We start from the raw sequence: 23,898 nt of genomic DNA, 5'->3' as shown, positions 1-23,898 counted from the left end.
AGAGAAACAGCCAGGAGAGCAGGGCCCAACCCACGTTCAAATCCGCCCTGTTCCCTGCTTGCTCTGGCTGCCCCAGGCCCCCAGTGCCCCAGGCAGGGGAGCAGGGCCCCTTTGCATCCTCCCCTCCCGTGGTCTCCAACAGCAGAGAACTGGGGTCTGCTGCCCTCAACCCAGGCTCACGAGTTAACTCTGGAGGGTGGGGAAGAAAGAGAGAAAGAGAAAGAAAAGGGGGAGAGCATGGGAGAGCTGCCCCCTCTCTCTGGAGACTTCTAGGGAAGAAGGGGGGCTTAGGAAGTCATCGGAGGGACCCCACCCCGGCATGTGCAACAGAGGAGGCGGGCACAGCGGCACTGCTCGGGCAGAGGAGTGTCCCCGAGGACGAGGAAGCTCTGGAGGTGGTAAGGGGGAGAGGCAGGACAGGAGGAGGAGCGGGTGGCTGGGGAGACAGAACTGCATACCAGGCTGTATCCTGTGGAGATAAGCAGAGCCCTGAAGTCATCGGAGTCCATGCTGCCTGTCTGCTTCTGCTCCGAGGACGCAGGCATAGCAGAGGACGCGGGCCCAGAGTAGGCAAGAGGGGCCGCCCCATGTGCACAGCGGGCAGACAGGACAGTGGCGGGGAGCAGGGAGACAGCGGCCCCGAGAGACCAGGTAAGGGGGAAGGTGTGCAGGGAGGCAAGAGAGCCGTGAGATGGCACACAGGTTGCAGGGGTGGGATGGCGAGGGGAGAAAGAGAGAAGGAGAGAGAGAGAGCAGTTAATGCCAAGGTCCGCTGGGGCCCAGGGTGCAGTACCTGCCGGTCGTTCTCCACGTCGTAGCCCAGGCTGATGAGGCAGGCCTTGAACTCCTCGGGCCCCAGCGCCCCGCCATGGTCCTGCCGGGGCCATCCGAAGGCAGGTGTGTGGGAGGGGCGGCATGGATGAGGGATCGGGGTCACATGCAGAGGGGAGGAGGAGGGGACACGTAGGGGAGGGAAACACAGAGTTAGAGGCGATGTGGACAAAGAGATGGCCAGGGCCACAGGGGGCAGCTCGGGCCCCTTTCGTCCTGCTCCCCACCTCGGAGGCTCAGAAGCAGGCAGAGGCCTCCCCCACCCCTCTGCCCATAGCAGGGGTGGCAGCTGGGTGCTACAGAATTGAGGGTGAGTCCCAGGACTGGTGGGGGGTAGAGGGGCTCTCCTTGCCTTTGGAATTTGGAGTGGGACAGAGGAAATTGCACCCCGTCCTGGGGGCACCAGGTGCAGAGCTAAGGCTGCACTCGCCTAGCTAGCTGGGGGGGGTGTCAGCCAAGCAGAGTAGGCTGGGGACAGCAGCAAAGTATGGTGCTCAGGGGCCTTCTGATGGGGCTGCCGGTCGAAACCTAAATTCTAAAAGCACCGTGTGGGGTGTCTGTGTCCAGATTCACAGACAGGGTTGCAAAGCCTGGGTGTGCTGAGACTTCATCTGCCCCGGGGGTGGTGAGGGTAACACCCCAGAGGGCATGACTTGGGGGCCCCCTGCCTATGTGAAGTGGCCTAGGTTAGGGTCTCGGTACCCCATGGCTGCACCCCGACAGTGGCAGGGCCCTGGGAGTGTTGGCCGACAACTCAGCAACTTTGACGGGAACGGACAAACAGATGCAGAAACGAGGGGGCAGGATGGGACAGCAACGGTGAGGTGGGGAAGGGAGAGGCCAAGGAGGTGGCAGACCACTCACCTTGTCAAAGTGGTTGAAGGATGCCCGGAACTCCTGCATCTGCTCCTGGCTGATGCCCTTGGCGTCACGGGTGAGGATCTGGTTCTCCACCTCGTTAATGGTGCGGGCGATGGTGGTGAGCAGCTGCTCCCAGCCCACGCGGATGTGCTGGGGGAGGACAGGAGTGTGACCGTGGGCTGGGCACTGTGGACTGTCCTCACCTTCAGGGGGTAGCTTCAGGAGCCTGCCCAGCCCTGGGGAAAGTCCCTGTTCTCCTGTATGCCTCACTAGGGACACAGGCCAGGGTGCCTCTCTGCTGCCTTTGCCAACCGTGGGGTTCGTCTCCACAGTAAGTTTCCTGGCTACGGGGGCAGCAGAGAGGCAAGGACCCATGACTCTTGTGCCGGGATCTCTGGAGATGGGACATACGCTGGTCAGTCTCACCACTGGCTCTCGGGAAAAAAACAATAAAGCCAACTCTGGTGTGAGGCACCTGTGGACCTGTACCGGGTGAATCAACAGTAGTCAATCTTTTGGCTTCTCAAGCTACCCTTATGACAGTGACCAGCCTGTAACGTCCCTGGCATGTTAGCCAGTGGGAGCTGCTGCGCTGACTGGGCACCTGCTGCACAGGCTCTGGCCCCAAGGCTGATACTGTGGAGGCCACAGGGCAAATGGTGCCCTCAGCGAGCCCCTGGACCAGCTTGTCCTGGGAGGGGCATTGTCTTGGTGATGAGAGCACTGCTCTCATTTTGATCTAGTCATTTCAATCCTTTTTTTTTTTTTTGAGACAGGGTCTGGCTCTGGAGTGTGGTACATAACCTTGGCTCACCTCAACCTCCACCTCCCTGGCTCAAGCAATCCTCCCACCTCAGCCTCCTGGGGAGCTGGGACTATAGGCATGCACCACCATGCCTGGTTAGCATTTCCTTTTTTTTTGAGACAGGGCCTTGCTATGTTTCCCAGGCTGGTCTTGAACTCCTTGGATTAAGCCATCTTCCCACCTCGGCCTCCTAAAGTGCTGGTCTTCCCAATCATTGTTAAACAGAGTGAAGAAATGCCAGCAGACAGCTATCTTCTCACTGGCCCAAGCCACCTTGAATGAGGAGGCCGGGCAGCCACGCACCTCCATGGTGTAGTTGGTGTGCTTGTTGTCAAAGATGAGGGCCTCCTGGATGAGCTGGTGCTGCTGCTCTAGCAGGTCCAGGTTGGGCTTGTAGTCCACGATGCTGCGCTCGTACTGCTTCAGGTGGCTCAGCTGGTCCTCCAGGGTCCCGTTCATTTCAATGGAGATGCGCCCAATCTCCTACCGGGTGGGTGCAGGTGGTGGGGTGAGGCTGGTGGGCCTGCCTCTAGGGGAGGCACCACTGACCATCTAGGGGAGCCCACTCCCACTATTGGCCTGCATCTCCTGGGGCCCCTCTAGCTAGGAGCCTTGGCCTGTGGGTCCCTGGAAGGGAAGGCCCACCGCTCATGACTGTCCCCTCTGGTCCTGCCCTCTCATGTTAAAGCAGCCACGACTGACAGGGAGGCTTTCTCTGCCAAGCACTCCCCATGCCCAACTTCATTTTAGCCTTGATCTCTCTGTGAGGCTGGGACTGTGGCAGGCCCTGACTGCAGAGGTAGAAACCAAGGCTCAAGGGGACAGGTGCAAGGGATTCCACACACAAGCTCTGTGGACTCTCCTAACCCTGCAGAGTGCTCAGGGCCCCCAGCTGGTGAGAGTGGGACCTGCTCTGCCAGGCAGCTGTCTGTAGGCCTTGGGCTGGCCAGGGACCCCTCACTAAGGGAGCTCCCTTGGTGCTTTCTCAGCACTGCCAGGCTGGACCAGTGCCTCACCTCCATCTTGGTCTGGATCCAGGGCCCCACGACGTTGGCCTGGCTGGCGAACTGGCGGCGCAGGTGCTCGTTGGACTGCTGCTTGCTCTGCTCCTCCAGGAGGGCATGGTCCCGCTTTGGCACCAGCTGCTGTACCTGGCGGAGGGGATGTGGAGCAGGAGCGGTCAGGGAAGTGGCCCCTAGCCCCACTCGCCTGCCCCAGCCCCTTCTGACAGCCCCAGCCCACCTTCTCCCACTTGGAGTTGATGATCTGTGGGGTGACAGTGGTATAGGGGTTGCTGCCTGACAGCTTGATGTGGTTGCTCTCAGCGATTCTCTGGGCCTCCTTGTGGATGGCCAGGATGGCCTCGCGCTCCCTGTCAGCGTCCGGCAGCGTGGACTTGAACTGGTCGTGGGCTGAGATCAGGCCCTGGGGAAGGAGCTGGAATGAGGGGGTGGCCCAGTCCCACAGAGGCCCTTGGGAAGGTGAGGTGCCAGGGGGCGCGGACCTCAATCTCCTCGATGGTGTGGACGATGAACATGTCCTGGAGGTCCTCCATGGCACTCTCCATCCAGTTGTTGAAGGGGGCTGCGCGCTTGGCGTACTCCAGGTGCAGCTGGTCAATGGCCTCCAGCTGCTTCTCTGTTTTCTGGTGTGTGGGGAAGGGAGCAGGGACAGAAGAAAAGCAGGTGAATATGTGAGTAGGAATGGCGGGGAGGAGCCCAGAGGGCACTGAGAGGTCAGAGAATGTCCTCTCTGTGGGAGTTGGGGGAGCTCACAGGTTTGGGCACTGACCACACCACCAGCCCCAGGACATCGGGGGCACAGGGCTCCGTGGGTGACGTCACCCCCCTCCTTACCTCCAGGGCTTCCCTGCGACTGTGGGTCAGAGAGCCGAGGGCATCCCACTGGTCACAGATCTTCTGGCACCGTGTGTTGACATTGTGGGAGTCGTAGTAATCCAGCTCGCTGCGGGCCGGGCAGACAGCAATGAGACCTGGCAGGGGCAGATGGCGGGCAGCTGGGCCCCACCTACCACCAGAGCTCCCAGGATGAGGTGTTGGGACAGTCAACATTCCAGGACATCCACAACAATCACTAATCAATCACTGCTCAGTTCTGGCCCCTGGGACCCCCAGGGGTGCTAACAGGGGCCTCCTCCAGCTCACCCACCCCTGACTCATTCTGCCACTAACAGCTAAGAGTATGGCCCTTCCAACCAGGCCTGGGGGCCTGAAGAGGAGTAGAGGGCAGGGAACGACCTTGGGAGGAACAGGACATGGGAACCAGGCGAGCCAGCCACAGAAGAGCAGGCAGGGGCTGAGGCCATGCTCCACAGTAGGGCTGGAGGACTGGGCTGCATTCCTGTCTCAACCACTCCCTTGCTGTGTGACCCTTGCAAACCCCTTGGCCTCTCTGCCTTGGTTCCCTGAGTAATACGCTGCTGGGGGGATTAAATGAGCTGATACACATAACAGTCTGGAGAGCGAGGTGAGTTTTTGCTGTCACCATTAATCAGCGCTCAGCGCGGCTGCCCATCGGCTCATCCTAGACGGTCCACAGGCCTCTAATTCCCCCTCAGTGGGACAGACAGCACCCAGACAGCCCTCCCTTCTGTTCCTCCAGGGCTTCCATCCAGAAAGCTGCTTCTGGACCCATGTCCCCAAGCAGGGTAATGGGTTTCACCTGGCATTGCCCAGGGCCTAGAAGGGTTTATTCCAAGTCTGTTTCCTACCAGTTTCCGGGGACCCCCTGTCACTGGAAGCTTCCTGTGTCCCACCCCCACACTGCCAAGGGGGCTGCATCTGTGGCCTTGCTCTCCTTGGCCTAGACGTGGTGGTGGCAGGACCCCTGGGGTGTCCCAACTATGCCAAATAAGAAGCTGTGTTTCCCAGTGCTGTGGCAGCCCCAGCGCCTCTGGCTGAGGCAATGGGGAAGCCTCAAAGCACCTTGGCAGCTGGGCGCGGTGGCTCACGCCTGTAATCCTAGCACTTTGGGAGGCCGAGGTGGGTGGATCACCTGAGGTCAGGAGTACAAGATCAGCCTGGCCATCATGGTGAAACCCCATCTTTAAAAAAAATTAAAAAAAAAAAGCACCTTGGCAGTGGGGGGTAGTAATGAGTCGGGGAGGAATCCAGCTCTGCCCAGCATGGGGCTTCACTGGGTATCAGGCCTGGGCCTTGGACTCAGGAATAAGCAGACCTTTGGGGGTGACTGTGGTGGGGTGGGAGTGTTGGTGGAAAGAGCAATTACAGCCAAGGATCCTATTTTTGAGCAGACAGCTATTTTGGGAGCTCTGCCACCCCTCGAGGGCCTGTGAATTTTCCATGAAGTAACGGCTTGGGCCTCCTGCTGCCTGGGCCCGCCCTGCTGCTGGCCGCTTGGCTGGTGGAATAAGGCCCCATTCACCAGCTTGAGGCTCAGTGTACTAATTGTGTATACAAGTTTATCTGACTGGGGTGGGCAGGGGAAGGAATGAGGCTGCCTGGAAGCTCTTACAATAAGCGTATTCTGAGAAAGAAAGGGAAGGGCCCGAGCAGAACAATAGGCTCACTGTGCAGACTGGTTCCCTCAGGGAGCGGCGGCTGGGAAGCAACGGAGGCCGGAGGCTGGGGCCCATCCCATTGGGGGCCAGGGCCTACTTGGGGTGGCCAGCAGGGGAGGTGGTGCCCCCAGGGACTCCCAAAGCCTGAAGAATCAAAACAAGGGGCCAGACACCTCCCTCCTGCTAGAGAATCCAGATCCTTCAGGTGTTCCACGTGGGGCTGCGACAGGATGGGGCAAAGGCCTCATCCCATAAAGCCTTTCCCTGGCGGATGGAAGGAGGTGAAGGTGGGGCACTAGGGACACTATTCCAGGCCTTGAGGTAGACTGGGCCTTGGAGTGCTGCCGCCACCACTCTGGTCAGGCTGTGGTGGGAGGCAGGTAATGGGAGTGCCCTGGGCCCGCACGTACTTGAGCTCCTGAGCGATGGCCGCTATCTGCTCCACGCGGTCCTGGTGTGCGGCCAGGTCGCTCTCGAAGGCCTCGTGCTTGCGGATGAGGGCTTTGATGTCCGACAGTGTGGCCGTCTCATAGTCCCGGTGTTTCAGCATGGCTTCCTTCCCTGGGGTGGGGGCAGAGAGGTGCTTAGACAACAGCACAGCTGTGAGGCAGGAGTCTGGAGGGGCTGTCCGAGCAGAGGGAGGGAAAGAGACTCTGGGTTCTACATCCTTCCACGCCAAGGACAGTAGCATGGAAACTTCTAGAACCTTCTTCCATACCCACCAGGGATCTCTAAGCCTAACTACAACCCGGATGGACACTTCAGGGTTGGTGAGCCTGAACGAAATATTCCTTCTCAACCCACGTGTCCTAAACTTAACATCTTTTGTTGGTAGAAAACCATACAAATAGGGCCTTGGTAGCACGGCTTGAAAAGCTAGCACCTGTTTCTGGAGGGCTTTGATCTGGAGAAGTGTCCGGGGTCAAAGCCCATGTCCCAGCAGGCTTAGGGAAGGGGAAGCATTGGCCAGGTTCTTCTAGGAGCTGGACCCTGCACCTGCACAGGTGGTTGTCCTCTCCCACGTCTAAGTGCCCCACTGTTCTAAAGTGTCCTGTGTGCAGTGGGGTGGGCCCACCGTCAGGCCCTTTGAGGGAAAGGAGGCACACTGTTATTAGTCCTAGAGCCTGGCTAATCACACACACCAGAACCAAAGCTCAAGGAAGCCCTGCAAGTAAGTGAAGGTCTTTAGAGAACTGCAGGGAAAATTCTGGCCTGGGAAGGTGGCTGGCACCCCAGCTCCTACATGGGCCCTGCCTCAGGTACACCCCCTTGGGCTTCCCCGGAGTGGTAGTGGAGATCCCCTCAGCTCTATCCCAGCGCACCTGACAGCTGCCCGCCTAGTGCAGCCACCAGGGGCTCTCTGGGTCTGTGCATTCACCTGTAAAATGGGGCCAGCCCCAGCACCTATGTCGCATGCGACTATTCTCAAGTTTCAGTGAGGTGGTGTTCAAGCACAGCAGGCATGGAGCCAGTACCAGCTCACCCCAGCCTCTACTGGTCTCACCTGGCAGACACCTACCAGCCTCCCCCAAGGATTGGGCCTGGCATTGATGGGCAAGGAGTGGGCAGCCTGGGAGACTCTAGCTCCACCGGCCCTGCTGCCCATCCCTGGGACCGGCTGAGCCACAAGGCAGCCTTGCAATTCCCTTCTCCAACTCTTCCTCCCAGGGGTGGGAACCAGAAACAGCAGGTGATGGCTCCCTCTGCCTCATCAGAGTCCCAGCAAGGGTGTGCTGAGAGGATGTGGGCAGTGGGCCATGGCCACGGCTGCTGGGATCCAGGCCAAGGGGCAGCCAGAGCAGGGACAAGGGGTCATTGGAGGCTGGTCATATTGTCAGGAAATCAAGTCCCTCAGAAGCATCCATGGTGACCCTCTCCCTGCAGGCTGTGGGGGATGGTAGGGGCATGGAGTGACAGTGGCCCACCCACCCCAGGGCGGAGAAGGCCACTGAGACCCGACCCCAGGTGTGGAGGGCCTGTCTGTCCTGTTTCGAATAACTGCTGCTTAAGAGGACAGAGGCTCCGGGTCTTGGGATTGAGTGGGCTGGCCTGCCTGGGGGCTCTGGCCGATGCCATGGGCAGAGCTGGGTTGATGCCCAGCCAGGCAGGGGTGTGGCAGAGATGTGTGGAGGCTGATGAACCAGTTGGGCCCTGGCCAGAGACTGAGCCAACTTCTAAATGCCTCAGGTGAAGGCTGCTGCCCCAGAGCCCTTCCCACCAGAGGAGTGCTGGGTGGAGCCACCACACCCAGCCCCCCGGCATCAGGAAACCATGTGCAGGGCCTGCAGAGTGCTGGGAGGGACTGAAGAGCTGACAGGTGGGCAGAAAGACCCTCAGAAGGGACAGCCACAGGGTGATGCCCAGGCCTCCATGGATAAGGATGGCAGGATCCACTTGAGCTGTCTGTTGAATGAACAAGTGAATCCGTGAATGGATAGAGGCCACCCTCCCACACAAGATGGCACCAGTGCCAACATGCTGTCCTCACACAGGTGCCTTTCTGCAAGGCAAGAGGGAAGCACAGCACCCGGCCTGGCCAGGCCCTTCCTCCTTCACCGTCCGTGCTCTCATCTGCCCTCTTTTCTGGCAGCAAAAGGTCTGGGCTACTCAGGCTGGCAGCTGCCACGGGCACAACAGGCTGAGCTCATGTAAGGAGGGCATGAGCTGGGCTGTGGGCAGGGCTACGGGCTATGCGAAGCTGTACTCTCATGCAGGCTGGGGTAGGGAGGGGTGAGAAACCACACTGAAGAACTCGAGGAAGGGCTCATCTGGACAGAGTGGTGGTTGGAGGGCCACAGAGAAAGCACTGGGAAGGAGGTGGCCAGAACGGGAGAGGAGTCCTATGGGTGGCCCCTGTGGCTCTCCCAGGCACTGGCAGCTTTCTGAATGCTTCCAGACCCCTGGGATCTGGAATCTCAACCTTGGCGTGACCCAAAGAAGGGCCAGGGACGTGATGGAATCCCACATCCGGATCCAAGGTCCAGGCAGCTGCAGCTGCAGGGCTGCCGAAAACAGAAAGCATTATGGAGGTGTAGGAGAAGCCTCCTGCAGGGGGAGCCAGGCCCCGGAAGGAGGCCCTGGGAAGGGATGGGAGGTGGCAGGAGCTCGCAGGTGGGCCATGGGGAAGGTGGGCTGAGGGCTGTGGCTGTCTGTGGTTCCAGGTGGGAGAGGGGAGCTGACTCTGAACATGGTGCCAGGGATGGCAGAGGTCTGCCCCACATGCTCGCCCTGGATGGGGAAGACAGGCAGAGGGGATGGGTATAAGGTCACTTCCCTGAAGGGCTGGAGGGGGCTTGGCTGTGTTCCTGGATGACTGACAGGGGCCCACCTGTAAGTAATCTCTGAGGTCAGGGCAGATTGGGTAACAAAGAGGACCTGGCCCCAGAATGATCCCTGGGGCTGGAGGAACACAGCGCAGCATTTCTTTCCCCTTTTTTTTTTTGAGACAGGGTCTTGTTGTGTCACCCAGGCTGGAGTGCAACAGCACACTGTAGCCTCGACCTCCCTGGCTCAATTGATCCTCCCACTTCAGCTTCCTGAATAGCTGGGACCACAGGTGTGTACCCCATGCCTAATTTTTAAAATTATTTTTAAATTTTTTGTATAGACAGGGTCTTGCTATGTTGCCCAAGCTGGTCTCAAACTCCTGGGCTCAAGTGATCCTCCGGCCTTGGCCTGCCGAAGTGCTGGGATTACAGGTGTGAGCCACTGCACCTAGCTCTAAAGCAGCAAGAAAGGGTGCCCAAGAAACAGACGCAACGTGGTAAAGGCTGTGTGTGCACACTCACACGTGCCTGAGACCGGAAGGGAGCAAGGGAGCGGGACTGGGCCATACCATCAGTCCAGGCCTCATGGATGGAGGCCTTCTGCCGGAACTTCTCTGCCAGGTGGTCGAGCCGCTCCAGCCTGCGGATCTCATTCAGCAGCCACTCCTCGTAGCCCTTCTCAGCCTGCTCCAAGTGCTGCCAGCCATTGTTGATGTCCTGGGGTGGGGCAGGGGTAGGCAGGGTTATCATAGGGGAACAGGGGCACCCAGGGGGATGTCTCCAAGGGATGCTGATGGTAAGTTGGCAGAACTTGGCTGGGGTCATGGCTGTGCCATGCTTTGCTATTATATCTGGATGCCTACAGAAGGCCCAGCACTAGACAGGTACAATCAATTCTGGATTAACGAAATCTATGGGTAAACAGGTGAGTGCATGAATGAATGGATGAATGCCACAGATGGGGTGGCGGTAACCACCCAGAGCGCACTGCCCCTCTGCTGATGAAGGACCTCAAGCACACGGTAGTCCTATAGTCATGGCAGACCACGGCTCCAAATTCATACAACTCCACATTCACACAACCCATGGCATGGATTTGGGTATAAAACCCTGGGTGTAAAACACAGTGAGTGAGGGCCAAAGGGGAGCACAGTGCTGAGTGAGATGTGCCTCTTCCCACCACCTAAAGGCCGTGCGAAGTCCCACAGGACACCAACAACAGGAAAGACTGCGCTGGCCAAATGGCAAGCCCACAGGCAATTCAAGAGCTGCCTCTGACCCTCACAGTTGCTCCCAGGTTCAGCAGGGCACCCCACCCCCCTGTGAATCCTGGCACTTACTGAGACCATCTTGCCCTCGGAGGGCATGAAGGCCGGCCGGTTGCTGAGGCGCAGCTTGGTCTGCAGCGTGTTGAAGTTGATCTCCAGCTGGCACTTCTCCTGCACCTTGGGTGGCTTGTGCACGCGCCGGTAGTCTCGGAAGTCCTCCAGCTTCTGCTGCATCTCCTGGATGGTCTTTTGGGGCACGCGGTCCTCCAGCCAAGGGATGGTGCGCCGGATCCACTCCAGGAGCTGTGGGCCCACAGAAGCCAGGGTGACCTTTGTTGGGGGCCCTCAGAGTGCTGACAGGCTGCCCCCCAGCTTATGGGCACATGGGATCTGAATCTTTGAGGACCCCACCTTAGGGGCTGCCCCTGCTCCCCAGCCCAACTTCTCCATGATTCCTGCTGGAATGCCCCACCCAGAATTCTGGGAACGTGAGCCCCTCCCCGTCCCTACACCACTGAACTCTTCCCTTGCGTCTCCCTGTTCATGCCTCATGTTCTCGCTTTGTCATCCAGGCTACAATGCAGCGGCAGCTTCAACCTTCTGGGCTCAAGCCATCCTTCCACCTCAGTTTCCCAAGTATTTGGGATACAGGTGCCTGCCTCCAAGCCTGGCTGACTTTCACCTTAAGTTTTTATAGAGGCCGGGCACGGTGGCTCACGCCTATAATCCCAGCACTTTGGGAGGGCGAGGGGGGTGGATCACGAGGTCAAGAGATGGAGACCATCCTGGTCAACAAGGGGAAACCCCATCTCTACTAAAAATACAAAAATTAGCTGGGCATGGTGGTGCGCGCCTGTAGTCCCAGCTACTTGGGAGGCTGAGGCGGGAGAATTGCTTGAACCCAGAAGGCGGAGGTTGTGGTGAGCTGAGAACGTGCCATTGCACTCCAGTCTGGGTAACAGCAGCGAAACTCTGTCTCAAAAAAAAAAAAAGTTTTTATAGAGAAGGGGGGTCTCAGTATACTTCCCAGGCTGGTCTTGAACTCCTATCCTCAAGCAATCCCACTTTAGCCTCCCAAAGTGGTGGGATGACAGGGGTGAGCCACCATGCCTGGCGTACACCTTTGCTCTTTTAGTCTTTTTCCTCAGGTCTAGAGGGGAGACCTCCACTCCCATGCCCCCTCAAAAGAGGTCCCCTTCTGTGCTGTCCCATGCCCGGTTGCCGCTGTCTTCACTGAGCTCCAAGCTGTCTAAGTGCCTCGAGGGCAAGGCCAACAGGCGCTCCGGGCTCAGTCTGGCTAGACCAGTGTGTGCACTGGGGCTAGGACATAAATTAGAAAATAAAATTGAAAAAAGAAACGAACACGTACTTTTAGGAACTACTTAGATCTTTGATGGAGTAAGGAAGGGTAACAAAAAATTGGACATTCTAAAACAATTCTAGGCTGGATGTGGTGGCTCACGCCTGTAATCCCAGCACTTCAGGAGGCTGAGGCGAGCAGATCACCTGAGGTCAGGAGTTCCAGATCAGCCTGACCAACATGGTGAAATCCCATCTCAAGTAAAAAGTTAAAAAATTAGCCAGGCCTGGTGGTATATGCTTATAATCCCTGCTTCTCAGGAGGCTAAGGCAGGAAAACTACTTGAACCCAGGAGGCAGAGGTTGCAGTGAGCAAAGATCACACTATTGCACTCCAGCCTGGGAGACAAGAGTGAAACTCCATCTCAAAAAAATAAAATAATAAAACAATTCTAGAATAATAAAATCAGTTATCTGCCAGCACAGAGAAACTCAGAGAAGTGGTTCCCAAATGCCAACTTCTGGCAAAGTGAGAAATCCAAGGACAGAAATACCCGTGTGCATACATCGTGAGGCGTGTTGCCAGCTGCCCTTTCTTGGCAACGGCTGGGGTTCCAAGAATAACCTTTTTACCTTATCTTGGTGATAGAAGTGCTGGTGGTAACAGATGGTGGTGTTTCTTTTTAAAACATCCATAACTTGGCAAAATAAAAACCTGGCCACCTTAGTTGGACATCAAAATAGTTTTTCAAATTTTCCTGGTCCATGAGATTACAAAATCTGGGAACCACTGGTACTAGAAGAGCAGGCAAACCACTGCTCTTTGAGAACTTATATTACTTTATTTTATTGAGACAGAGTCCTGCTCTGTTGTCCAGGCTGGAGTGCAGTGGCACAGTCTCAGCTCACTGAAACCTCTGCCTCCCAGGTTCAAGTGATTCTCCTGCCTCAGCCTCTCGAGTAGCTGGGACTACAGGCGTATGTCACCACGCCCGGCTAAGTTTTGTATTTTTGGTAGAGATGAGGTTTCACCATGTTGGCTAGGCTTCTGACCTCAAGTGATCTGCCGTCTTTGGCTTCCCTCACATGCGTGAGCTGCCATGCCTGGCCTAATTTTATTTTTTAAATATGGAGATTTCAAAAATGAAGAGCCTCCAGAAGAAATGCGCTAACCACCCTTATTGCCAACTGAAGCATTGGGTTTGAGCTCTGGGGCAGGACTGTGTAGGTTTGAAACCCAGCTCTCTGTTTTACCAGCCCTGTAACAGCAGGCCTGACCCTCCCTGGACCTGTTTCCTTACTTGGAAAGGAGATGATCTGAGTTCCCGTCTTGCTGCGCTGCTCATGATGAAGTGCCCGCACAGGGCCTGCTATCCTCCCAGTTTCCACACCCCTCTCCATCCTTCTGAATTGCTCTCTCCAGGGCCAGGGCACGGGAACAGGGGCTTTCACAAAGCTCCCCGGGTGATTCTAAAGCACTGAGGTGCTCAGGAAACACTGTCCCTGAGCATCTCTGTAGGAACTTAAGCTCGGGGGCCCAGGGGCTGTGTGGCAAGGTAGCTACTGATCTGAACCTTCACCTTGTGGAACCAAACGGAGAGGTCACACACTGGCTGACTCACACTCGATGGTCTGTCACTGCGAGGCCTTTTCTGGGTCACCTCACTGCCAGACCTGCTTTCCCACTGCCAGAGTCGCAGTAACCTCTGGCTGAGGGTAACAAGGTGGCCCTGATTTTCACTGGGGGGTACTCACATCGCTGGCCAGCTTCTCGTAGTCCTCCATCAGGTGCTCATTCTCCTGGTTGACAGCCAGCACCTTGCAGATCCGGTTGGCAGCAGTTTCAGCCTGGAGGGGATCGCACAATCAGGGCTGCCTGGGGCTGGCCACCCTCCCTCCTGACAGGCATGTCCTTTGAAAGCAGCTGGTCCATGGCCCACAAAATTCCCCACAGAGGGGAAGGAGAGGAAGCTCAGCTCCAGCAAGATGGTGCCCTGTCCCAACAGGCCTTGTTGGTGTCCTCACTGCCAACTGCAAAATGCCCCCGTCCAGAGAGCCCAGACCCAGCAGGCACTTAGGGTTGGGGAGCCCTCCCTCTGCTGCTCGAAAGCCCTCTAGTGCCCCACACAGAGAAGGGTGAGGCTGGGTAGGTCAGTTGCATTGGACCTAAGACTGCAGCGGAGTCTCTCCCAGTGGGAAGGTGAACAGATGGGAGGCTGAGAGCTGGAGAGCTGGGGGCAGCGGAGCAGGAGCAACCGGACCCCGGAGGAGCCTGGTAGTCCATACACAGGAGCACACTCAGGCCTGTCCTCTCTGCTGTCCTTGGAGGCAGTGTTACAGGAGCTCCAGGGGACAGAAGTCACCATCTGGGGGGCAGAAGAGTGCTGGGGCTTTGAAGGGCAGGAGTGGTGGACACAGTCCCTGGGCCTGAACTACAAGAGAATGTTGTGCCCTGTCCTGCTGGGGAGCAGTGAACAGGGGCGGGGGCACACACAGGGAGTGGAGAGACCAGGTACCTTTCAGGAAGCACAGAAAGAGTCCAAGAAGAGGAGTTGAAACGGCAACAGAACAGGAACAGAAAGAGTGAGGAGGGTCTACAGAGTGATGGGGAAGGAAAACAGAGAGGCTTGGCCGATGGCTCAGAGCCAGCACTGCAGGCAGCGACGCCCAGCCTCTCCCCTCCACACGAGGCACCTGGAGACAGGCGAGGAGGTGGGGGGCAGCTGGGGCTCATGTGAGCATACACACGCATGTGTACACCCCGTGCCATGCTGCGGGACACACACCCAGGGCCCCAGGCAGTACTCCTTGGAGATGAGGTCCAGGAGATTCCTCGGCTAATGAACATGGGCCCCAGAGCAGTGTGGGAAACACAGCCAGGGCTGCTGCTTGTAGGGGTCACAGAAGCTGTACTCTTGACTCCTAACTTGGCAGAGACAACTGGCATCCAAAACTAAAGTCCACTCTGTGAGCATGGGGGGCTGCTGTCGGGGCAGGGGAATCATGTTTCACCGCTGAGTTCCCACAACCAGCTCAGGGCTGGGGTGCTGGCAGCGCTCAGGGTTGCTGAATGAATGAGTGAATAAAGGAATGAGGTGGGAATGCTTCAGTGACTAGAAACAAACAATCAGGACAGAATGGACACACCGGCACTAGGCCTGGGGTTCACCCTGCGTTTATAAAGCACGAACCTCAGAGAGCACTCTTGCAAGGGCTTGGACTGGGTCTTTGGGGAAAGGACACCACAGGAGCAGAGCATGACGAGGCTGTCCCGAGGAGCACACAGGCTCGGTGACCCAGCACTTTCCTTCCTGACTGGCCAGCACCCTGCAGCCAAGCCTCCGCTTCCCCCTCAGGAGAGGGTCCTGGTGCCTTAGCACCCTCCTATGCTCTGACCTGGGGTCGCCTGCCAGTCCCTGCTCCCCCAAATCCCTCAGAGCCTGCAGACTGGAGTTCAGCCGTAAGCACTGGGGAGCAGTGTGGATAGAAGAAAAAGCAATCTGGTGAGGCCGTGTGGTGGGTGGGAAACTGGCCTGGGGTCCACAGGGGTGAGTCCAACGGCAAATGTGCGGTTAGTTGCGGTCTGTGGTGAGGAACTGTCCATTGCTGCCCATCCCTGCCCACCTTCCTGCAGGGGTGTGGGTCAGGGGTCTTCCCTCCACCCTCCCTGCCAGTGCCCTCCAGCAGAACACTCCAAACATAAGCTCCAATCGCATGCTGAGGTGAAGAGGTGATGAAATGTGCCTTTGTGGCCCGAAGCTGGGAAGAACCACCCTCCTCAAGACTGTGACTCCCCGGCTGCCTACAGGGCACCTGTCATGCCAGGCACTGGGCTAAGCCCTTCACCTGAAGGAGCTCGATTCATCCCAAAACAATCCTGAGACCGAACTATAGCAATGCCCATTTCACAGATGGGGAAGCTGAAGTCAAGTGACCTACCCAACATCACAGTATCAAGAGGTGGCAGAGTGGGGCCAGGCCAGACTTAATGGTGGGTAATGCACCTGCTAGACGGGGGGCTAGAAGGTATGGCACTCGTCCTCTAGCTTTAGGGACAGCTCGCTGCTTCCCTAAACTTCAATTCCTTCTCTCTCAAACGAGGCTAACTGTGCCTAGCTCTCCTGGGGGTATGCACAGGGACCCTTTGGAAGCCTGTGCATGTGAAGGCCTTGGAGAGTACCTAGCATGTAATATACACTCAATAAACAAGAATCAATTCTGCCACCTCCTCTGCACCTGTGCCAATGGCTGACACCAAACCAGGCATTGGGAGTGCTGCCTGAGATACTTCAGAGACCACAAGGCAAGTGGAGGGAGCAGTGCCCGGGCCTCTGCGTGGATGGTGAGGGTCCGGCAGGAGCTGCAGGGCAGCATGAGGTCAGCCAGGCCCAGGAGGGTGGCCACTGGCACACACACTCTGCAGGCTCTGCCTGGCCTCTGGAGGGTCAGGACCATGAATGCAGTTCGGGCTGCACATGCTGAGACTTTCCTGGCAGGTGAAGCCAGGCAGAACTGGGGTAAAGCCCAGCGCTCCCCATGAAAAGGCTCGGCAGGGGTAGGCAGGCAGCCCTGGTGCAGATGATGGACAGAGTGAGCGGGAATGCCGAGCAGTCAAATACCAGCTCTGCCACTGACTATCATGCAGGGCTTCAGTTTCCCCACCCGAGAGCCTGGGATGCCACCACCCACCTCCCAGGGTGGGCTGTGTTCAAACAGAGAAGGTCTGTGGCTCCTCAGCACAGGCCCAGCACCGGCCAGGCAGGAAACCTGCCCCAGGGGACCATTCCAAGTTGGAACCTAGCAGGGTCAGTCTGCGAGGTGTGGCAGCCCATGACCTGGCCAGGGTTCCAACCACAGATGGCCATGGTGGTAAAGGCAGGTCTGTAGTCCCAGCAGCGAGCTGTGCCCAGCCCAGCTCACCTTCTGAGCCCCCGAGAAAGCGTGGTAGAAGCAGGACACGTAAGTCATGATAGCCTTCTCATCTGGCCTCAGAGTGCCCACAATATCTGCACAGAGAAAGAGAGAAAGAGAGAGAAAGGCAGGAGAGAGTGAAAGACGCATGGAGGGCGGACGGGCCAGCCCGAGGCTCATGCGGGAGGAAGAGCACTTGCTCTGGACTGGAAGCCAGCCCCTGGGCCTGTGTGGGCATGCCTTGCAGAGATTTGCTGAGTCTGAATGGGGTATGTTCCTTTTCTAACCAGGCCTGGGCTGGAGACAGACTAGCTTCGGGCTCTGTAAAGGCAGCTTTGTTTTGGGCTGGAGGAGTCAGTTGCTAAATGATCTGTCTGAAAATGTGAGTGAGCACCTACCATCATGGAGTAAGACCCTAAGGGGCTCCTGTGGCCTCAGAGTGAAACACGGAGTCTTATCCCACACCACAAGGGTCTTGTGGGGCCTGACCCATCACTGCCTGTCACTCACTCCTCCTTAGCCGGTCCTTGAATAAGCCGAGCTTCTGCCTGTCTCAGGGCCTTTGCTTGTGCTTTACCCGCTGACTGGAACACCCGTGTCCCAAGCTGCATCTAGCAGCTCCTGCTGCAAGTGCCTGCTCATGTCACCCTTCCATGTTGACAGTGCCAGCTGAAGGTCACCCCAGCCATCTTTGTCCCCCCATCTGGCCCCATGTTCTCTATTCCACTCCTATAACAGGCCTGCTGTGTGTCTCTCCCACTAGCATGGAAGCACCCTGCGAGCGGGGACCTTGCCTAACCCGGTTACCAGGGTATCCTCAGTGCCTGGAAAAGAGCCTGGCACAGATGAGGTACCCGATAGGTGTGTGAGCTAAGGCTGAGGAGGCAGCTACGCCAGGGAATGGGGGGTGGCTTCCAATCCGAGAGAGGCCACTGCCGTCTGCAAGAGAAATGAGGTGAGCACGGGAGGTGAGAGGCAGCGGCAGCATTGCGTGGTGGCGGCGAGGAGGGCCTGCCTGGCCCTGCCCGGTACCTTCTGCGCTCCCGAAAACGCATGGTAGAAGCTGGACACATAGGTCATTATGGCCTTCTCGTCGGGCCGGGCCGTGTTCACGATGTCTGCAAGTGAACAACAAGGGTTAAACTGCCCGAGTGGGGCGGGTGGTGGAGGCGTCACTCACTGGAATCCAAGGGCTCCCAAGGCCACGGCGTTGGGGAGAAGGACCCGCAGAGACTCGGATGGGCTCAGCCACACCCTCAGCCCCTCCCTCCCCCATGGCTCTGGAAAGGTCAAGGCTGTGGGAAGCAGATTAAAATGAGGCCACTTCCTCTCTCTGAGAATGGCCTCAAGGAGCAGCAGGACAGTCAACTCCACAGGCCTCCAGAGGCCAGAAACACAGGTCCCGGCCAGGGCAGTGCATGGCTGGGAAACGGAGCAAAGCCGGAAAAGGAAAAAAACAAAACACTCCACTCTGGTGGGCTCCATACTCCATGCCTGCTGCAGGTAGGGAGAGAGAGGCCAGGGTTGCTCACAGGAAGCTTGAGGGGTCCCCTCAGCCACTTTGCCCTTCCCAGCCTTGCAGAGATGCAACCCCAGGAGAGTTGATCCTTCAGCCACCCGCCCCCAACCCTTCTCCATCCCTGAAGGCCTCTGGTCTGCCCAGGCTGCCCTCGCTCAGGGCCACACGGCTGTCCCCAGTTCACCTGGATTCATTCAGCCCTTCTCACTGGCTCTGCCAGCTCCCTGAGGTGACCCAAAGCTCTAATGTGCCTATGGGGCCTCGCCCAAGGCTGGCCCTGAACAGACAGGGTCACCAGGAGCGATGGCTGAAGAGATGACTTACCCTCTGCATCCAGCATTTTGGGGATATCGAGGTATTTCTCGGCCACTTCGAAGGCATTGTTCAGGTTGGTGACAGGGTCGTCCTGGAAGGAGGCAAGTGGGGGCAGCAAGAAGAACTCCATCAGGGCAGGTCCAGGAGCAGGAGGGAGGCAGGGCTGGCTCAGAGTGAGGGACCCAGCAGGGCTAGGGCTGGGGGTATCTTCAGGCAGTTCTCAACCACGTGTGCTGTGTGAGCGGAAGGGCACTGCCTGGATAAATTTAATCCCTACACACGGGGCGCCTTGTGAAATCTCTGTGAGACAAACCATGGGCTTTTTTCTAAAAAAAATACAGATGTACTCTTTTCATACAATTTCCAGTCACCTACCGACCCTAGATTAAGCCCCCTGCCCTGAAACTTGGGTTTTCACATTGACCGGAAGTTGTGGGCCAGGCCTCAGAGAGCACTGGAGACCAGGCAGGGGGAGCAAACCCAGAGCTCCAAGGTCCCAACCACCCTTAAGTATCCTCCAGCCCTCTCATAGGCTCCCTACTGCTTACAGGACTAAAGCCCACTGTATCCCAACTCTCCCTGGCCAGGGCCCAGCTCCCTTGCTCGCTGTGGCTGGAATGGGCTAGGTCTGTTCTGGTACCTCCCCAGGGAAGCCCTCCTCTGGCTCTAAGTTGCCTCTTCTTCCGGGGCCCTTCAGGACTCCTGACAGCTCAGGGTTCGCCAGCCTTCTCTGCGACACTGCTCTGACCCCATGCCCTGCCACCCCATTTGACCTGAGCATATGTACACAGCCTGGTGTGGGGCTTGGCTTGGACACAGTTTTTGTCCTGTCTTCCCCATGAGGCTGGCAGCTTCTGGTGGGCAGGGCCAGAGTCTATACAGGCTTTGTTCAGGCAAATGAGAACAGGACCCTGCACAGGCAACATGGATTGGCAGTGATGGTTTGGAATTCCTTGCCCTCTTCCCCTTTGGGCAGAGAAGGTTCTAGAATCCAGAAGATTGAGGAAGGGAAGTTATAAAGCATTGCTGGCCAGGTCCTTTAAATAACCCTGGGTTGGTTGGGATACCATGGAGGGAGACTGGACAGTCCCCGAGGGAAATAAAAGAGGTGAGAGTCAGCCACCAAGCCAGGGGTTTGGGGTTTGGCAGAGCCTGCACAAGGCTCTTCTAGCCCACCCATCTGCGTATAGAACCCAGATCTGGAGGCTGGTGATGGATGGGCATGGGGATGGTGACCCAGAGTTAGGGGGTCAGATAGGGCGCCTGTAGGCCATCAAGGGGAGCAAGAGACACCCACCTTCCTCAGCTTGTCATACTCAATCAGCTCCGGTCTGTGCCGGTGGATCAAAGCGTTGAAGGCAAGACCGTCCTTCCAGCTGGGGAAGGAAAGGCAAAGGTTATAGGAGGCCCTGCTCACTGTCTCAGGAGTGCCATATGGCCCTACGCACCCACAGCAGTGACTAATTCCCATTTCCTGAGGTCTGGCCTGTGCCAGGCACTGCGTAGAGATGGTGTAGCAGAGAAACTGAGAGCATGACCTCTGGGGCCAGGCAGTCTGTGACCAAATCCTGACCTTTCCACCTACTGACAGTGTGACCTCGGGTAAGCCATGCTATCTTGGTTTCCACGTCTGTACGATGGGGATAGTAACATACCTGCTACATAGAGTTGTGGGGGTTAAATAAGTAAATGCTTGGATCAGGGCCTGACTCATCACAGTTGCTTGATAACTGCAGCACCCTCCATGGGAGGCCACCCTGAACAGGACAGACCGCTTTTGGGGGAGGCAGCCACTGCAGGAGGCCAGTGCCTGTGCTGCGTGGCCTCCGCACTCTGGCTGACCTGACTCGCAGGAGGGCCAGTCCGTGGGCTGGCTAAACTCTAGGCCGTCGCTCGGCATGCAGATCTATGGAGGAAAGGGACCCTCCCCAAGTCCCCAAGTTGGTCAGTTATAAACTAGATGGGTCATTCTCCTCCCTGAGACCTTCCCTCTGGGGTCAAGCTCGTGGGACCTCCTTGGAAAGGCCACCCAGGGAACTTTCCTCATCCGACTCCCCTGTCTTTGTGCAGCACTTCTCACTGAAGTTACGCTGCAGGATTCCCAGCAGTGGTATTCATGGCTGGTCCCTGCACTGTGGTGTAAACCTCCCACAAACGGGGACTTCGTTTGGGTGCCACTGTATCTCCACTTTCGGCAGGCAGTGGGCATGCCGGATATTTACTAGTTGAAGAAAGGAGTGGAAAATATAGAAAGATTCAGCCAGTTTGTGGCAGGAAAAGGAAGACAACACATGGCGCAGAGTGACCAAAGGAGGGACCACATGCATTCAAGTCGAGCACAATAGGAAAGGCTCCCTGCACCCAACAAAGGTCCCGGAGAGCCTGACGCTGCTGCAAATCCCACGAGGCCCTGCTCTTCATCCCTAGGCAGGTCCACCCAGAAGACTGTGGAGCCACAGGGCAAACCGGATCTGACCTCAGGGCCGCCCTTAGAGCCGGTACTCCCAACCACTGGGCAGACCCACCTCTTGCCGCATGCTGGACCTCATGTGGCACTGCCCATGCTTGCCTCAGTTAGGGTGATGATGGACATGTCTCATCTCCCCCTCACCCTGACGGAAGCAGGTTCATGGCGGAGCCGAGGCTTGTTCATCTTAGCAGCCACAGAGTACATTTTTCCCCAACACTAAACTCACTAGCAACTCTAAAAACAATTCACTTTTGAGCTGTCAAAATAAAGGAAGAGGCCAGGGGCAGGCAATAGCTCACATCTGTAATCCCAGCACTTTGGGAGCCTGGGGCAGGAGGAATTCTTGAGCTCAGGAGTTCAAGTCTAGCCTGGGCAAATACGGAGATCCTGCTCCTACTAAAAATAAAAGAAAAAATTAGCCAAGTGTGGCTGTGTGTGCCTGCAGTCCCAACTACTTGGGAGGCTGAGACAGGAGGATGACTTGAGCCTAGGCTAAGGCAGCAGTGAGGAGTGATCACATCACTGCACTCCAGCCTGAGTAACAGCACAAGACCCTGGCTTGGCTGGGTGCGGTGGCTCACGCCTGTAATCCCAGTACTTTGGGAGGCCAAGGCGGGTGGATCATGAGATCAGGGGTTCAAGACCAGCCTGGCCAACATGGTGAAAACCTGTCTCTACTAAAAATACAAAAATTAGCTGGGCATGGTGGCACGTGCTTATAATCTCAGCTACTTGGGGGGCTGAGGCAGGAGAACTGCTTGAACCAGGACCCAGGAGGCAGAGACTGTGGTGAGCCGAGATCTCACTACTGCACTGCACTCCAGCCTGAGCAACAAAAGTGAAACTCCATCTCAAAAACCTGTCTCAAAAATAAAATGAAGAGCTTTATTGTTGCTTCTGAGAGTCACCTTGCCTGGGGAGGAAGAAGACTCTGTGAGGCCAGCGAGAGGGCTGATCTTACTGCCTTCAGCCTGGATGGCTGGGAAACTGTCTCCTCTTCCTCAGAGAGGACCAGGCAACCTTTCCATGGGCTTGCAGGGCTCATGGCAGGGGAGGGGCTGGCTGAGGGCTGGCATCTCACAGACCACAACAAAAACACAGGAAACAGGGCAGGTGGGAGGAAGGATCTCAGGTTCCAGAGGAACTGAGAGGATGAGCAGGGCTGGGGCTTACCTGATGTGGAAGTTCTGCACATTGACGTTCTTATACGGGGCTGTCTTTCTCTGGCACCAGAGAAGGAGCCCTTCTTTGGCCGAGGTCTCTGCAAAACACACAAGGACAGTGAGCACTGGCTCAAAAATAAACCCTCAGAACTCAGCCCAAGTTGGATGGGACTTTCAGCCTCAGGCCTGGGGGCCAAACAAAATCCAAGAGGAGAGGACATCAGTTTTAACACAACAGCAGTGATAGCAGTGAGACGGCCACTCCCATTCCAGATGCAGACAAATGATGCCAGGCCTAACTGCCAGGACATATGGCCCAGCCTAATCCTCACGGCCCTGAGGAAAGTCGCTTGACCAGGGCTGCCCCAGGAAGTGGTGGCATCAGGGCCTGAATCCGTGCCGTGTGCTCAGCCACCAAGTCTGTGCCTCTCACTACCAGAACACACTGCCAGACAATCCCTTGACACCGGCCTTGGCCTCTTTTGAACAAGCTGTGGACAGGCCTATGGGGCCCTTCTGTTCTCCATGGACAGCTTGGCTGTCCTCACAGACCAGGAGCCCTGTGAGGGTAGAAAGCACATCTCTCCCAGTCATCACTGCCACTTGGCACGCAGGAGCCCCTGCACGCTGGCCCGGGTGGCTCTGCCCAGGCCCAACTCTATCACTAGTCTGTTCTGGGATTTGGGTTCTTAGACTGTAAAAGGGGCCCAGCCATACTCAGCCACCTCATGAGGGTGGGGTGAGGGTCCACTGAGATGAGGCTGTGAGAGCAAAGGCACTCAGAGGGCATTGGAGCCAAGGGGCGAGTGGCTGGGAGGGGCCTCCCTTCACCTGCCACCCACTGACTACTCCTGCGAAGGTCAGGCCCTGTAAGTGACCCCCAGGAAGCAGGAAAGAGGCCTGAAGCATGAAGACCACACTTCAACTCTCCTCTAACCCGCCTGACTCAGGTGGGAAGGAGGGCAATACAGGTAGCTCTCACCTTCCACGGAGATGTCCTGGATAGCAAACCTAAGGATGATGGTCCAGATCATTCCCAGGGTCATCTTTGCATTGCCGTCCACAATCTCTGCACACAGGGAAGAGCACAGGGAAGAGGGCAGAGGGCAGAAGGTTGTTAAAACCAGAGTGAGGCTCCTCCACCCAACCTGAAGGTGGCCTTCCAGCCCCATCTAGAGAACGGCTCTGAACCATCCCCCAGCTGCATCTCCCCTAAGAGAAAATCCACGGAACAGTCTCTGGGCTGCACAGTTCTGCAGCCTCCTGCTGCTGAGCGCCTGCAGGCTTCTGGCCATGAGTGTCCCTTGCCCCGCAGCCAGCTCATTCTCCTGACCCTGCTCAAAAAACTGCTCCTCTGAGAGGCTGGTCCTAGGCATGTGGCCTCCATTCACACTTCTCTCAACTCAGTGCTCTGTGCATTCTGCCTTCATCTGTGAACCTCCGATTACAGGGGGGTGCCCCAGGCTTCTGCTCTCAGGGCAAAGGTGGTCTTTTTCAACTGGTCAGCAAATATGCACTACATTATTTTTATTGTGAATCTATCCACTTTCTTCCAATCCCACTGCCAATACCCTTGTCCAAGCCACTGTCATCTCCAGAGCTCAATGCGGCTCCCCACCCATAATCCACATCGACACAGCAGCCAGCAT

The 23,898-nt window shown here is 57.1% G+C and overlaps 1 protein-coding gene across 12 annotated transcripts in view; it reads right to left on the bottom strand.

Moving 5' to 3' along the window:
- Positions 1 to 23,898, bottom strand: part of ACTN4 (actinin alpha 4) — a 79,468-nt gene that overhangs the window by 1,467 nt on the left and 54,103 nt on the right. For 2 of the 12 annotated variants that reach the window (XM_078359298.1, XM_078359299.1), the window contains exons 4-19: positions 23,232 to 23,318; positions 22,260 to 22,347; positions 19,914 to 19,992; positions 18,626 to 18,707; positions 16,792 to 17,900; positions 13,627 to 13,719; positions 10,645 to 10,875; positions 9,874 to 10,021; positions 6,449 to 6,599; positions 4,354 to 4,462; positions 4,002 to 4,142; positions 3,740 to 3,922; positions 3,514 to 3,648; positions 2,801 to 2,980; positions 1,696 to 1,842; positions 794 to 874 (exon numbers count right to left, since the gene is read on the bottom strand). In XM_078359298.1, coding sequence (XP_078215424.1) covers positions 794 to 874; positions 1,696 to 1,842; positions 2,801 to 2,980; positions 3,514 to 3,648; positions 3,740 to 3,922; positions 4,002 to 4,142; positions 4,354 to 4,462; positions 6,449 to 6,599; positions 9,874 to 10,021; positions 10,645 to 10,875; positions 13,627 to 13,719; positions 16,792 to 16,962 — 1,770 coding nt within the window. In that variant the 5' untranslated portion in view covers positions 16,963 to 17,900; positions 18,626 to 18,707; positions 19,914 to 19,992; positions 22,260 to 22,347; positions 23,232 to 23,318. Of the gene's footprint in view, positions 1 to 458; positions 525 to 793; positions 875 to 1,695; positions 1,843 to 2,800; positions 2,981 to 3,513; positions 3,649 to 3,739; positions 3,923 to 4,001; positions 4,143 to 4,353; positions 4,463 to 6,448; positions 6,600 to 9,873; positions 10,022 to 10,644; positions 10,876 to 13,626; positions 13,720 to 14,387; positions 17,901 to 18,625; positions 18,708 to 19,913; positions 19,993 to 22,259; positions 22,348 to 23,231; positions 23,319 to 23,898 lie in introns of all 12 variants that reach the window. The other 10 variants (XM_078359296.1, XM_002762087.6, XM_008987951.6 and 7 more) reach the window with 7 other exon arrangements.

The sequence above is a fragment of the Callithrix jacchus genome, chromosome 22 (assembly GCF_049354715.1).
Source record: "Callithrix jacchus isolate 240 chromosome 22, calJac240_pri, whole genome shotgun sequence".
Lineage (NCBI taxonomy): Eukaryota > Metazoa > Chordata > Mammalia > Primates > Cebidae > Callithrix > Callithrix jacchus.
The sequence above is the reverse complement of the archived record's forward strand: the minus strand, read 5'-3'. Positions and strand labels throughout refer to the sequence as shown.